The sequence below is a fragment of the Neoarius graeffei genome, chromosome 4, assembly GCF_027579695.1.
Source record: "Neoarius graeffei isolate fNeoGra1 chromosome 4, fNeoGra1.pri, whole genome shotgun sequence".
Classification (NCBI taxonomy): Eukaryota; Metazoa; Chordata; class Actinopteri; order Siluriformes; family Ariidae; genus Neoarius; species Neoarius graeffei.
This window is the reverse complement of record NC_083572.1, coordinates 52,007,400-52,022,736: the sequence shown is the minus strand read 5'-3', so window position 1 is coordinate 52,022,736 and position 15,337 is coordinate 52,007,400. Positions and strand designations below refer to the sequence as shown.

The following is a 15,337-nucleotide window of genomic DNA, read 5'->3' as shown; positions in this document are numbered from 1 at the left end:
AATGAGTAGGTCATGTATTTGGATAAATATCTTCAAGTTTTTATCATACAAGCATGATAAACATATTTAGCCTAGTAAACTAGACCCACCCGCCTAGCGGCCAAAAATATTTTTGCCTAGCGAGTGGGTCTAGCCTCGCACCATATAAACAAAAACACCCCGGGCATCAAATCGTGCCCACCAATCACAACGCAAGGTTTTTGTTTGGATTCTTTGGGCGGGCTTTTGCAGGAGTGACGACAAAGCTGCGCGACGCTGGAGAAAGCACAACAGTAAAGATGGCTACGGGCTAGTGAACAGCGCGCGTTTGACTCCGCTTTGGAATCAGTTTTAGAAGAATTAGACTTGGAGTTTTTGTTGAAACATGAGCAGGAAGAGGCTCTCCGCTCATTCCTTTTCAAGAAGGACATTTTCGCTGTTTTGCCGACCAGCTATGGCAAAAGTCTGATCTACCAGCTGGCTCCGCTCGTAGCCAAAAGGATGGGGCTAGTTTGTGCAGTACGAAGAATTAATAAATAGCTTTGAAACATTACTTTTTGATTGTTTCTTATTTTCCCGTTTATTTTAAATTTAAGGGAAATTATTTCACCAAACACCACTAAATAAAAACTCTCAAAAACAGTTTAAGCAAACCCTTGAAAAACACTTGAAAAAAAAAAAGTGTATGTGGTACAGACTCCAAACTTGTGGTCATTATCTCCAAACTTCTTAATATCTAGAACCTGTTTATTAATTAATACGCATTTTGAAAAATTATTTATTTCAAGGTCTCCCCCACTGCTTTCTGTCGCTCTGACTACGTCACAGTCACTGTTGCGCTGATTGGTCAGAGCGTTGGCCTATACGCACAGAGACAGTTTGAAAGACAGCGGTTTGTTCCTCCTACCCCCTTCGGAAATGTCTACGGATCGAGGCCAGACTAAATATTCACATTTAGTCTGGCTTCCCAGGCTAAAACATATTGACAGAAACCTTATACTTTACACTTTCCTCTGTGCCCACTGCCAAATAATATTATAGTTTTTAAATTACCTAAATTAGATGAAACATAAAACTTTTCACCGTACTCAGTCACACCGGAGTTGGAGCGCTGAGTGCCTACTTGCACATTCATAACTGTTCACATGATCACTTTCACTCTTTCAGTTTTGATTGGCTTCTCTTTTGTGGTGGGAATGACTACCGTTAACAGGATAAAATCTGTCAGACATAGTTCAGGCTATTTGGAGGTAAAACTTGTTGCGAGATGGCATACGGATTTTATGTGCTTTGGATGATTCAGGACACCGATTCAATTCATAATTCAGGACAGTGATTGAATTCAATCTTGAGAACTACAACAGTGATGATGAGTGGTGCCTGCCCCCTCCCCTTTTTTTTAAACTTCAACTCGATCCAGCCAAAGATCAACTCGAGTAAGTGTAAATATTTCTTCTATTTATTATGAGCAGATCGGTTGATGTGCGCTGTAGTGTGCGCACAGGAAAAACGACTGAGCAATTTTTCCAGAGTTAAAAGTATCTTCCTCAGAAATAGTGAATTTTGCTCTATTTTGAGTTTAGAGAGTAAAATTTGGAGTTGGAGCAAAATTACAGAGTAACTGTGTAATGGAGTTGGTTGTGGTTCTGAACTGAGTAAAATAGTACAAAAGTTAATTTCAAGACACACTGAATGGAGTGAAATGCCAAAATAAAGTCAAATACCAGATAAATGAAGATGTTTGAAAGAGCAGTTTTAGAACTGTGTTGGAATGTGTGGAAAAACATGACTTTCCCCATTGTCACTTGACCTGATGGGGTTAAGAGTTGGCAGTGAGAGGGGTTTTCGCTCTTCTCATTGAATAGAATGGAATTTTTTACCCTTCTCATTGAATGCCCCCCTACTGCCAACCCTTTATCCCAAAACAATAGGACGTACATTTTTTGATGGCCAGTTAATTGTCCAAATCAGTGGAGCAGATTTTTTTTTGTGCTTGATACATTCCAAAGACTGAACAGAATCACCTCAAGTGACCAAAACGGTTTGACACAATGGGTAAGGTCATGGTTTTTTTTCCCATACATTCCAGTACAGTTCTAAAACTGCTTTTTACAACATCTTCATTTATCTGTTATTTTTTTAAAGTACAATCATGACATACAGACTACATGGATATTATTGTCGCTGAACTTGTGCTGAATACAAAAAAGTCATATGACTTTGAAAATACTGTTTAAATTTGTTGAAATTGACAACAAAACCAGCGCATACCAAAATCATCAGAGTGCCAGAAAATACCCTCAGACCCCAGAGGGTTAAACCTCCAAGTTTTTTTGGTTCCAGTATCACTAAAAGTTTTCGTTTTGCAGCGCTCACGGCAGATGGATGATGATTCCAGTCAAAGAGGAAGCCCAATTCCTAAAAAGGTAAATTAGCGAAGTTATATTTGGTCATAAACTGGATCAGTGGCCGGAAATTAAAATAGAATAAAAAATATAACTAATACAATAAGCCATATGTAATACCAAATTGTTGTTGTTACCTGTTCCAGTAACTGTTCATATTGTGAAATCAGGGCCTCGGCTAAGTCTTTTCAGAAGATCTCGACTCTCACAAAAATGGCTGATTTGTTTGTTCTCATGTCATTGCAGAAAATCAGTTTCGTTTTTGTTTGACTACTTACTGATGCCTTTTTTTTTTAAATCTGTGTTTAGAGGAAGGGACGTCCCCCTCTGCCCACTCTACCTTATGACAGAACTATAACATACAGTGCTTCGTAAGTATTGTACATGATGTTAAGGATGGTAAAAAAAAAAGTATCTTTTTAGCTCAGAACTGTTGCTTTTATTTTCTGTAGGATGAAGCCTAAAATAGCTGAGCCCATAAAACGAGAAGGACCAAAGGTAAAAAGAATGGTTTTACCCATTAAATTACATTGGTTGTGTAGAGTCAAATGATTGACGCCTTTTAAATTTGGGCCTGATTTTTTGCAGTGGGACCCCGCCCGGCTGACTGAAAAAAGCACATTTGTTTTAGGATCCAGAGCGAACAAGTAAGTATTTCTTGAATTATTGTTGCAGGGTTGTTTTTTTTTTTCCTCTCCCCCTTTCTCTGTATTATGTCATGGTAACTGTGATATAAGAACATATGCACCTGTGGACACAATTATTAGACACGCTTCATCTGTGAACGCATACACTGTCTGGCCAAAAAAAAATCACACTAATTTCATTGGAACATCTTTAGCTTTGATTATGGCGTGTATTTGCTGTGGCGTTGTTTCAGCAACGTCGCAGCGTTTTATTTCCATCCAAAGTTGCGCTAATGTTTTGCCGAGATCTTGTCTTGACAGCAGGAGAGTCGAACCACTCCGTAGTCTTCTCCAGCACATCCCTAAGACTTCCGGTGGGGATAAGGTCAGGACTCTGTGGTGGCCAATTCATGTGTGAAAATGATTCCTCATGCTCCCTGAACCACTTTTTCACAACCTGAGCATTATTTTTATGCCCATACTATCAGGGAAGAAAAAAATCCATTGCTGTGATAACCTGGTCATTCAGTACATTTCAGGTCGTCAGCTGACTTCATTTTATTGCCCCGTTTTATTTCTGAGCCTCAACTGAAGCAACCTCAGATCATAACTCTGCCTCCAGAGGCTTGTACAGTGGCCACTATGCATGATGGAAGCGTTGCTTCATGAGCTTCCTTCCTTACCCTGACACACCCATCACTCAGGAATGGGGTAAATCTGGACTTATCAAACCACATGACCTCTTTCCATTGCTCCAGAGTCCATTCTTTATGCACCCTTGCAGTTTAATTTCTTCTGGCGACACAGCTGTTTAGTCCCAATCCTGCAAGTTCTCAGTGCATTGTACATGTGGGAAATAATCTTACTTTCACTATTAAACACACCCATGAGTTCTTCTGTTGTTTTTTTTTTTTAATATAAACGATTCAACTTCTTCAAGTGTTTAAGATCAGTCTCTGATCGATCAGTCAGCATTTTATTCTGAACACCTGTCTTCCATGAAGTTGACAGTTCACCATTATCCTTCCGGGTTTTAATAATACTTTGGAAAGTTCTTAACCCAATTCCAGTCATTTCAGCAATCTCCTTAGTAGTTCCGTCCATCCGGTCATGTTTTCGTTTCTGGGCCATATCTTTAAAACTACTGAAGATATCTTCATGAAACGTGTACATATCAAGCAACATGTGAACTGGTGCCTTTTGCTATTTTGGATTTTTGAGAAAAAAAAAAAAAGTATTTTTCAAATTTTTACATAACTAGATTTTGACTTAGTTTCTAAGAGCAATGTTCATTTCCGGAGCATATATCCAAAACTATTCATGATATAGATTTGAAACTTGGTATACGTGTTAACAGGGTGATGTAGATGTGCCTTTTCATACTAAGGAATTTGACAAATTTAAAATTTTAATGTTTCCATGGAAACAATTTCAGACTTGGTCTCTTGGGTTAGTTTTAGGGCTAGGTTTTGTTTCTGGAGCAGAACTTGAAAACTATGAGGTCTGGAAAGTTGGTATATATGTATGTTGATTAAGTAATGTACAGTGCCTTGCAAAAGTATTCATCCCCCTCGGTGTTTGTCCTGTTTTGTTGCATTACAAGCTGGAATTAAAATGGACTTTTGGGGGGCTAGCACCATTTGATTTACACAACATGCCTACCACTTTAAAGGTGCACTTTTTTATTGTGACACAAACAATAAGATGAAACAGAAATCTGGAGTGTGCACAAGTATTTCCCCCCAAAGTCAATACTTTATAGAGCCACCTTTTGCTACAATTACAGCTGCAAGTCTCTCTATTAGTTTAGCACATCTAGCTACTGGGATTTTTGCCCATTCCTCAAGGCAAAACTGCTCCAACTCCAAGTTAGATGGGTTGTGTTGGTGTACAGCAATCTTCAAGTTATGCCACAGATTCTCAGTTGGATTGAGGTCTGGGCTTTGATTAGGCCATTCCAAGACATTTAAATGTGTCCCTTTAAACCATTCCAGTGTAGATTTAGCAGTATGTTTAGGGTCATTGTCCTGCTGGAATGTGAACCTTCGTCCCAGTCTCAAACCTCTAGCCGACTCAAACAGGTTTTCCTCCAGAATTGCCCTGTATTTAGTGCCATCCTTCAGTCCTGACCAGCTTTCCTGTCCCTGCAGAGGAAAAACATCCCCACAGCATGATGCTGCCACCACCATGCTTCACTGTAGGAATAGTGTTCTCAGTGTGTTGGGTTTGTGCCACACATGGCATTTCCCATGATGGCCAAAAAGTTTAATTTTTGTCTCATTTGACCAGAGAATCTTCTATGTGTTTGGGGAGTCTGCCATATGCTGTTGGGCAAACTCCAAACGTGATTTTTTTTTTTAAGCGGTGACTCCCTTTTTCTGGCCACTCTTCCATAAAACCCCACTCTGTGGGGTGTACAGCTTAAAGTGGTCCTATGGACAGATACTTCCATCCCCGCTGTGGATCTTTGCAGCTCCTTCAGTGTCATCTTTGGTGTCTTTGTTGCATCTCTGATTAATGCCCTCCTTGCCCGGTCTGTGAGTTTTGGTGGGTGGCCTTCTCTTGTCAGGTTTGTAGTGGTGCCATATTCTTTCCATTTTGCTATAATGGATTTAATGGTGCTCCCTGGGATATTCAAAGTTTGGGATATTTTTTTTTTATAACCCAACCCTGATCTATACTTCTCCACAACTTTGTCTCTGACCTGTTTGGAGGCTCCTTGGTTTTCATGTTGCTTGCTTAGTCGTGTTGCAGAGTCAGGGTCCTTCCAGAACAGGTAGATTTTATACAGACATCATGTGACAGATCATGTGACACTGATTGCACACAAGTGGATCTTAATCAACTAATTATGTGACTTATGAAGTGAATTGGTTGGACCAGCTCTTATTTAGGGCTTTCATACGAAAGGGGGTGGATACCTATGCACACTCCAGATTTCTATTTTTTTTTCATCTTAATTATTGTTTGTGTCACAATAAAACAACAATGTGCACATTTAAAGTGGTAGGTATGTTGTGTAAATCAAATGGTGCTAATCCCCCCAAAATCCATTCTAATTCCAGCTTGTAATGCAACAAAATAGGACAAACACCAAGGGGGATGAATACTTTTGCAAGGCACTGTATATGTGCCTTTTGATACTAAGAAATGTGAAAATTTTTAGCTCACCTGGACCAAAGGTCTGGTGGACTCATGCCATGGGCTGCTGAGGTCAGTGTAAAGAGGTAAGGTTGGTTTCCTGCAGCAGAACTTGAAAAATATGACACATAATATCTTGAAACTTGGTATATAGTTAGTATATAGGGTGGGGGATATAGATGTCTGTCTTCTTGTTTTCTTTGCTGAAACACTAACATCTTTTCCATGACCTCGGGATACGTCTTCCGACATGGTTGTTAAAGAAATGGGAAGCTACTCACTGCATCAGTTAGGGTTAAAAGAATCTGCGCCAGTTCAAAACCCATTAATCACTGCAGTAATTATTCAATCAAAGGCTTTTATGTACTGTATTTACTTATTTAAATCCAAACGGTGACTATAAAAAGTAACCACTTGGTCAGGCAGTGTGTTTTTAAAAACATGTACAACACACTTTTTTTTTTGGCCTGCGTGGGAAAGGTGGCATTACTCTTGACACTAACCAGTTGTGTATGTACAGTGTGTGAGCGCATTCCTCCAAGTTGTGTTCAGTTGCCCTGTGATGACATATGAGCAACAGTTCTAAGATGCTATGGGTGGCTTTGAGAGACTTGAACACACTAGGCTTCACTGTATTGTCCATCTTTCTACTGGCCAAGACAGAAAGGCAAAAAATGAGGTTTTGGCCCACATTGGGTTTTTCTGTCTATAATGGACTTTGACAACTGAGCTTTAAGAAATATTTTACTAAAATTACATGGAAATATTACAACCCCATTTCAAAAAAAGTTGGGATGTTGTATAAAATAAAAACAGAATTCCATTTTTTTCACAAATCCTTTTCAACCTACATTCAAGAAGCTCAGTCATTGACAAGCAAGGGTGGGGTGGTGTTCACCACTTTGCGAAAAACTGCGTGAGTCCAACAGTTTAAAAACAATGTTTCTCAGCATATCAGTGCAACAAATTTGGGTATTTCACCAACAATTCATAATATCAAAAGATTCTGAGAATTCAGAGATCTCTGCATGTAAGGGGCAAAGCTGAAAACCAATATTGAACGGCCGTGACCTTTGATCCCTGAGGTGGCACTACGTTAAAAAGCCAACGTGATGATATAAAGGATATTACTACATGGGCTCAGGAATGCTTTGGAAAACCGTTATCTCTAAACACAGTTTGACGTTGCATCTACTATGCAAAGCAAAAGCCATATAATGTATCAACAATACCCAGAAATTCCACCGAATTCTCTGGGCTCTGGTTCATCTGAGATGAACTGATGCAGAATGGAAAGTGTGCTGTGGTCTGACAAGTCCACATTTCAAATGGCTTTTTGAGATCATGTACATTGTGTCCTCCAGGCTAAAGTTGAAAAGGACCATCCAGATTGTTATCAGAAAGTTCAAAATCCAGCATCTGTGATGGTCTGGGGGTGTGTTAGTGCCCATGGCGTGGGTAACCTGCACATCTGTGAAGGCACTATTCATGCTGAAAGGTACATACAGGTTTTGAAGCAGCATATGCTGCCACCCAGATGGTTCCTTTTTCAGGAACATACCTGCTTCGTCCAGCAAGACAATGCCACGTACTGTACATGTTACAACAGTGTGGCTTCATAGTAAAAGAGCGCAGGTGCTAAACTGGCCTGCTTGCCCCATTGAAAAATGTCTGGTGCGTTATGAAGTGCAAAATACAACAGAGACCCTGGACTTTTGAGCAACTGAAGTCATATATCAAACTCATGTTCAAAATTTCAACAATTGGTGTCCTCAGTTCCTAAATGCTTACCGAGTGTTGTTAAAAGAAAAGGTGATGTAACAAACTGCTGAAAAAGTTAATGCTGACACCTTTCTGTTTTAGCCAGCATTAACTTTTTCAGCAGTTTGTGCTACAGTAGCTCTTCTGTGGGATTGGACCATATGGGCTAGCCTTCCTGCCCCATACGAATCAGTAAGCCTTCGATACCCATGACCCTGTCGCCGGTTCACCGATTGTCCTTCCGTGGACCACTTTTGGTAGGTACTAACCACTGCATGCCAGGAACACCCCACAGGATGTGCCTTTTTGGAGATGCTCAGACCCAGTCATCTCACCATCACAAGTTGACCCTTGTCAAAGTTGCTGAGATCCTTATGCTTGCCCATTTTTCCTGCTTCCAACACATCAACTTCAAGAACTGACTGTTCTCTTGCTGCCTAATATATCCCACCCCTTGATGGGTGCCACTGTAATGAGATAAACAATGTTATTCACTTCACTCGTCAGTGGTCATGATGTTATGGCTGATCTGTGTGTGTATCCCATAGCAAAAGACAGTCTCATCAAGTCAGTTTTTAAACAGATCCCAGCGGTCAAACTGTTCACCAATCATCCCCACCACGATCAGAATGGAATCTTTTAAATGCAATTTTGAATTTTCGGGCTAACCAGATTTTACTTCTGTTTGAGATTATGTATGCGCAACATAAACATGTTTCAGTTCAGGAGAGTCTGTAGATTTCAGAGGTATGTGCTAGAAAGCGTCACAGTTTCACTATATAAAGGGTTTCCACAGGCTGCCACCCATTACTTGCTCACTGTAATGGGATAAAGGCTCTGGGTCATGAGTATAAAATTCATGGTTTTGTTTGGTTTTCTGGCAAATAAAGCTTATACTAATTTTACTTTCAGGGCTTTGGGAATGGGCGGCACCAGGGGAAGGATCTATATTAAACATGCGGACCTCTTCAAGGTATTGTGAATATCTGTGTTTACAGTGGGATATATTGCTTCTGCATTGTTAAAAAAAAAAAAAAAGCTCAGTGTGTGTGTGTTTCAGTATGCTGCTGATGCTCAGGACAAGCAGTGGCTTGCAGAAAAGCAACACATGAGAGCCACAGGTGGAAAGATGGTAAGTCTGTGTGTACATAATGTATGTAAAGGATAAAACCGTGGGGGAAAAAATTGCTCTAAAAATAACGGACTTAATATTTTTAGGCATATCTACTTATTGAAGAGGACATCCAAGACCTTGCCTCAAGTGACGACTATAAGTAAGTTCATACTAATAATAAACCCATGATGGGGTCCCTCTGCCTTTTTTAAAGCAGTAGTTTTTTCTTTACCAGTTTGATCTCTCAAACAGTAGCCACAGTTAAGTAATATAGCTGAAGTAACGGAGCGTTTAATGCCTATTATTGGTACCATTTTTATAAAAATGAGCAAAGTTTAATATATAAAAAGAATAACGAATGCGGTGAGTGATATTTGCAGCTCATCCAGGTTCTGGATCCATGATGACCCTGACTAGGATAAAGTGGTTTTTGTTTTCTCTCCTTTTTCATCCAAAATGGTTTATCCAATCAACCTATTCTTAGGTTTGTCCATGTGGCCTTCTGTCTTCAATTCTGACCACAGGTTTTCAGTAGAGTTTAAATCCATGCACTGGGATAGTCATTGCAAACCATTGTGTTTTTCATTTCTTTGTTGTTTTGGATTTTATGTTGAGCTCATCATATTGTTGAACACTCTTAACTCCTGGCAGAGGCAACCAGAGGCCTCATTTATCAAAGCATGTGTAGAACCAGTTCTAACTTTGTGTGTAAGAAGCGTAACAAAACTGGTCCTTTGTTATCCAGGTGCATACAAAATTGCACTTCTTGTGCACGGTCATGCTCTGTTTATGCAAATAACACCCTCAGATTGCCTCATGTGCCAAAAAAGGTTTCCTTTAAAAAGCCCCGTAGCCTGCACATTGCACTGCTTGTTGCAGACAACGTACAGCATGTCAAAATGTCTTAAGAAGAACTTCATCAGCGATGAAGTCGAGTGAAATAAAAATGTATGTTTGCTACTTTTATGGGTGGTTTGTCTAAGAAATTAACCTGTGTTGACTTGAAAATCCCCAGTAATTGTCTTCTTGACTGCCATATTTGGAAATGTAGTGTATTACAGCAAGCAATATGAATGCAAGTAAGAGGTGTCATTATTTAGCTTGTACTATTTGATTGGAAGCTGCCAGACCTGCCTCGAGATTTATTGATTGCCATTGACTGGGTAATGAAACATGCCACACAAGGAAAAGGAATTCAGTGGTCTGAAGGAAAGAACCATGCGGATTTGGACTTACCTGATGATATAGCAGCCCTGGCAAACACCACCCAGGAGCTCCAACATCTAGTGGATGACGTTAGCAGATACGCAGGAAACATTGGCCTTGTTACCAGTGCCAAAAAAAAAAGCAAGAATATGTTAAGTGGGGAACATCAGTCTCCAACAGATGTCTTCATTGAAAAGAAGAAAGTGGATGAAGGAGAGAACTTCACCTATTTAGGCAGTTCCATCAACAGCCTAAACGACATAGACCACGAACTGAAATGTCATGTTGGGAAGGCATCAGCAGCTTTCAACCAGCTGAGCAAGATATGGAGGAACAAGAAATTCTCCCTGAAAATCAAACTGCGGTTCTCCAACTCAGTCTATCCACGTTGCTATACGGATGCGAAATCTGGCAACTGAAAACCAGCCAAGAGAGAAAACTGGATGCGTTTGACACCAAATGCCTTGGAAAAATCCAAGGCATCAAATGGAACAACTTTGTGTCAAACAAGGAGATAAGAGACAGAGGTCAACAACCCCCTGTATCGGTAACTATCTGCAAGCGACGCCTCCACTGGCGAAGACATTGTATTGAGGTTTCCCATGACAAGACCTGCAAACCAGGCTGCCAACTGGGTCCCAACAGGCAAGAGAAAAAGAGGGCGACCCAAAATAAGTTGTTGACACATGGTAGAGAGGGACCTACATTTGGTCCTTAAAAATTGAAAGATGCCAACAGAATAGTGCAGGACCGGTCGAAATGGAGCACCTTGACTGCCTCAGGCATTGCTAGACGTGGGAGTGACCAAGTCTAAGGAAGTGTGTGTGTGTGTGTGTGTGTGTGTGTGTGTGTGTGTGTGTGTGTGTGTGTGTGTGTGTGTATATACATCGTTGAAATGTGCCTGTGACACAACAGGATTTATGTATTGTCCGGAGATTGCCAGTTCAAATCCAGGTAATGCCACTGCTATCTGTAGCAGTGTATCTTGGGACTCCAAGAGAACAAAATTGGCCATGGTCTCTCAGTGAGAGGGATGTCATACTCTCTATCCCCTGTCTTTCACTGCAACAATCAAGAGCATCCTTGAGTTCTTGTATGCAGAAGAGGGCAGATAACATATGACTGCAGTATGAGCAGCAGTCCAAGAAGACGAATTTGTAGCGGTCATATGAGGGGGGATAGCTGGCTGGTGGCTGGGAATGCGCCAGTACTAAATTCGGGAGAAAATCGAGGGAGTGTGCCCATGGCTAACTAAATGAGTTTCCTGTAATTCTTAAAAAGAATTTTCCTGAGCAAAGTTCTGAGCAGAACATCATCCCAATCAACGTTTAGATGGGCTTTTTTTTTTTTTAAATATTATTCTCCTTCAGTTTTCACATCCCCTGTCAGCACCTTGTTGTGAGCACTGAAATCAGGATAACCGACAAAGTAATGATGAATAAGACAAGTTTGAGTGGGATGAGAGCTCCTCGTTATCATTTTACGATTTTCACTTTTCTGTCACGAGGGGTTTCTGTATATACATCGTCAAGCGTGCTTAAATATGCACACATCCTCATACAAGAAGATCTTCAATCACATTCGATGTGTCGTAACGTGTGTATGCGTGCTTCATGCACAATATTATATGCATACAGTGGTGCTTGAAAGTTTATGAACCCTTTTAGAATTTTTTATATTTCTGCATAAATATGACCTAAAACATCATCAGATTTTCACACAAGTCCTAAAAGTAGATAAAGAGACCCCAGTTAAACAAATGAGACAAAAATATTATACTTGGTCATTTATTTATTGAGGAAAATGATCCAATATTACATATCTGTCAGTGGCAAAAGTATGTGAACCTTTGCTTTCAGTATCTGGTGTGACCCCCTTATGCAACAATAACTGCAACTAAACGTTTCCGGTAACCGTTGATCAGTCCTGCACACCGGCTTGGAGGAATTTTAGCCCATTCCTCCGTACAGAACAGCTTCAATTCTGGGATGTTGGTGGGTTTCCTCACATGAACTGCTCGCTTCAGGTCCTTCCACAACATTTCGATTGGATTAAGGTCAGGACTTTGACTTGGCCATTCCAAAACATTAACTTTATTCTTCTTTAACCATTCTTTGGGAGAACGACTTGTGTGCTTAGGGTCGTTGTCTTGCTGCATGACCTGCCTTCTCTTGAGATTCATGGACGGATGTCCTGACATTTTCCTTTAGAACTCACTGGTATAATTTAGAATTCATTGTTCCATCAATGATGGCAAGCCGTCCTGGCTCAGATGCAGCAAAACGGGCCAAAACCATGATACTACCACCACCATGTTTCACAGATGGGATAAGGTTCTTCTGCTGAAATGCAGTCTTTTCCTTTTTCCAAACATAATGCTTCTTATTTAAACCAAAAAGTTCTATTTTGGTCTCATCCATCCACAAAACATTTTTCCAGTAGCCTTCTGGCTTGTCCACGTGATCTTTAGCAAACTGCAGATGAGCAGCAATGTTCTTTTTGGAGAGCAGTGGCTTTCTCCTTGCAACCCTGCCATGCACACCATTGTTGTTCAGTGTTCTCCTGATGGTGGACTCATGAACATTAACATTAGCCAATGTGAGAGAGGCCTTCAGTTGCTTAGAAGTTATCCTGGGGTCCTTTGTGACCTCGCCGACTATTACATGCCTTGCTCTTGGAGTGATCTTTGTTGGTCGACCACTCCTGGGGAGGGTAACAATGGTCTTGAATTTCCTCCATTTATGCACAATCTGTCTGACTGTGGATTGGTGGAATCCAAACTCTTTAGAGATGGTTTTGTAACCTTTTCCAGCCTGACGAGCATCAACAACGCTTTTTCTGAGGTCCTCAGAAATCTCCTTTGTTCGTGCCATGATCCACTTCCACAAACATGTTGTGAAGATCAGACTTTGATAGATCCCTGTTCTTTAAATAAAACAGGGTGCCCACTCTCACCTGATTGTCATCCCATTGACTGAAAACACCTGTCTCTAATTTCACCTTCAAATTAACTGCTAATCCTTGAGGTTCACATACTTTTGCCACTCACAGATATGTAATATTGGATCATTTTCCTCAATAAATAAATGACCAAGTATTATTTTGTCTGATTTGTTTAACTGGGTTCTCTTTATCTACTTTTAGGACTTGTGTGAAAACCTGATGATGTTTAAGGTCATATTTATGCAGAAATGTAGAAAATTCTAAAGGGTTCACAAACGTTCAAGCACCACTGTACACACAGTTGAAAAATGACACCCCAGGTTTTGGGCCAAAATACTATTTTTGGGCCTAGTACTTGGCAGATTTAATGATGTCCACAGTCTTGACGAGAAATCCTGTGAACTACCAGCCACAAAGCATCACTGATCCATCGCCATGCTTTACAGCAAGTATGAGGAGCTTTTCTTATTGGTCTCATTGAACCACAAAACTTAATGCCAGTTGTAGTTCTAAGATGCTTGTTGAGGTTCAAATGGCAAAATTTTGTTAGCTGCTTGTTATGAAAGTTGTTCGAGTTAACATTGAAACTTGAGAACCATAAGAAACCGTTAAACTGTGCAGTGGGCTCCAATTCCTCTCCTTCACCATCTTCACTATTACAGAGTGTGCTCCAGTGTCCAATTCCTGGCAAATTTTCAACAGTTCTGGAAATGGGGAAACTTTTTTTTTGTACTAGTTCTAATTGTGCTTAATGGTGTGTTTAACTGCGTATATTTTGTCAGTGATTGTCTGTCTCTTCTTTTGTGTTAAACACACTCCATGATAATGGATGAATAAGAGATTTTACAACCCTGTTTCCAAAAAAAAAAGTTGGGACACTGTGCAAAACGGAAATAAAAACAGAATGTGAAGATTTGCAAATCATGGAAACTCTGTATTTCACTGTAAATAGTACAAAGACAACATATCAAATGTTGAAACCGAGAAATTGTATTGTTTTTTTGAAAAATATATGCTCATTTTGAATTTGGTGCCAGCAACAGGTTTAAAAAAAAAAAGTTCACACGGGCAACAAAAGACTGAAAAAGTTGTGTAATAATAATAATTTGGTTAATTGGCAATGGGTCAGTAACATGATTTGGGTATAATAAGAGCATCCCAGAGAGGCGGAATCTCTCAGAAGTAAAGATGGGGAGGGGTTCACTGCTCTGTGAAAGACTGCGTGGGCAAACAGTGCAACAATTTAAGAATAACATGCCTCAATGTAAAACTGCAAAGAATTTGTGGATCACAACATCTATGGTACATAATATCATTAAAAGGTTCAGAGAATCTGGAGAAATCTCTGTATGCAAGAGACAAGGCTGAAAACTGACATTGGATGCCTGTGATCTTCAGGCCCTCAGGTGACCCTGCATTAAAAGCAGACACGTGTCTGTAGTGGAAATCACTGTATGGGCTCAGGAACACTTCAGAAAACCATCGTCTGTGAAAACGGTTCATTACTGCATCCACAAATGCAAGTTAAATCCAAATATAAAGAACATCCAGAAACACCGCCACCTTCTCTGGGCCCGAGCTCTCTTACGATGGACTGGGGGAGAGTGGAAAATTGTCCCAAGGTCTGACGAATCAAAAGTAGAAATTCTTTTTGGAAACTCATGGGCGCCACGTCCTCCAGGCGAAAGAGGAGAGGGACCATCCGGCTTGTTATCAGTGCACAGTTCAAAAACCAGCATTTGTGATGGTATGAGGGTGCATTACGTAGTGCACATGACCTGGGTAGCTTATACGAATACAGGTCATTTCATCCAATACCTTTTCGTCCAATAATTAAGACATTTCGTCCAAAGCCTTTTTCATATGCACTATCATTTATTGTATGTTTCAGGTATTTGTTTGTTCAAAAAAAGGAGGAATTCTGAATGGAATTTGACCGAAGCAAAACATTTTTGTCAAGCAAATGAGTGCTATAGTACGTGCGCTTCGACACTAAAGAGCGTACTCGGGGGTAACCACGTCGGTCCGTGCCACTTGCTGACCCTGGGATGGATTAACTTCCTTGTCATTGCAGACTGTTCGCTTGCATGTCTGTTTTTCCAGCTGGATCATATTAAATCTTCAGGCGAGGAGCAGCGCTCTCGCGGAGGCTTCGTTCGCGA

At 40.4% G+C, this 15,337-nt stretch overlaps 1 protein-coding gene across 1 annotated transcript in view; it reads left to right on the top strand.

The window, feature by feature from the left end:
* Positions 1 to 15,337, top strand: part of LOC132885071 (deoxynucleotidyltransferase terminal-interacting protein 1) — a 44,470-nt gene that overhangs the window by 19,509 nt on the left and 9,624 nt on the right. The window contains exons 6-12 of the mRNA XM_060919348.1: positions 2,349 to 2,405; positions 2,694 to 2,755; positions 2,837 to 2,882; positions 2,973 to 3,031; positions 8,825 to 8,885; positions 8,973 to 9,044; positions 9,131 to 9,186. Of these exons, the coding sequence (XP_060775331.1) occupies positions 2,349 to 2,405; positions 2,694 to 2,755; positions 2,837 to 2,882; positions 2,973 to 3,031; positions 8,825 to 8,885; positions 8,973 to 9,044; positions 9,131 to 9,186 (413 nt within the window). The remainder of the gene's footprint in view (positions 1 to 2,348; positions 2,406 to 2,693; positions 2,756 to 2,836; positions 2,883 to 2,972; positions 3,032 to 8,824; positions 8,886 to 8,972; positions 9,045 to 9,130; positions 9,187 to 15,337) is intronic.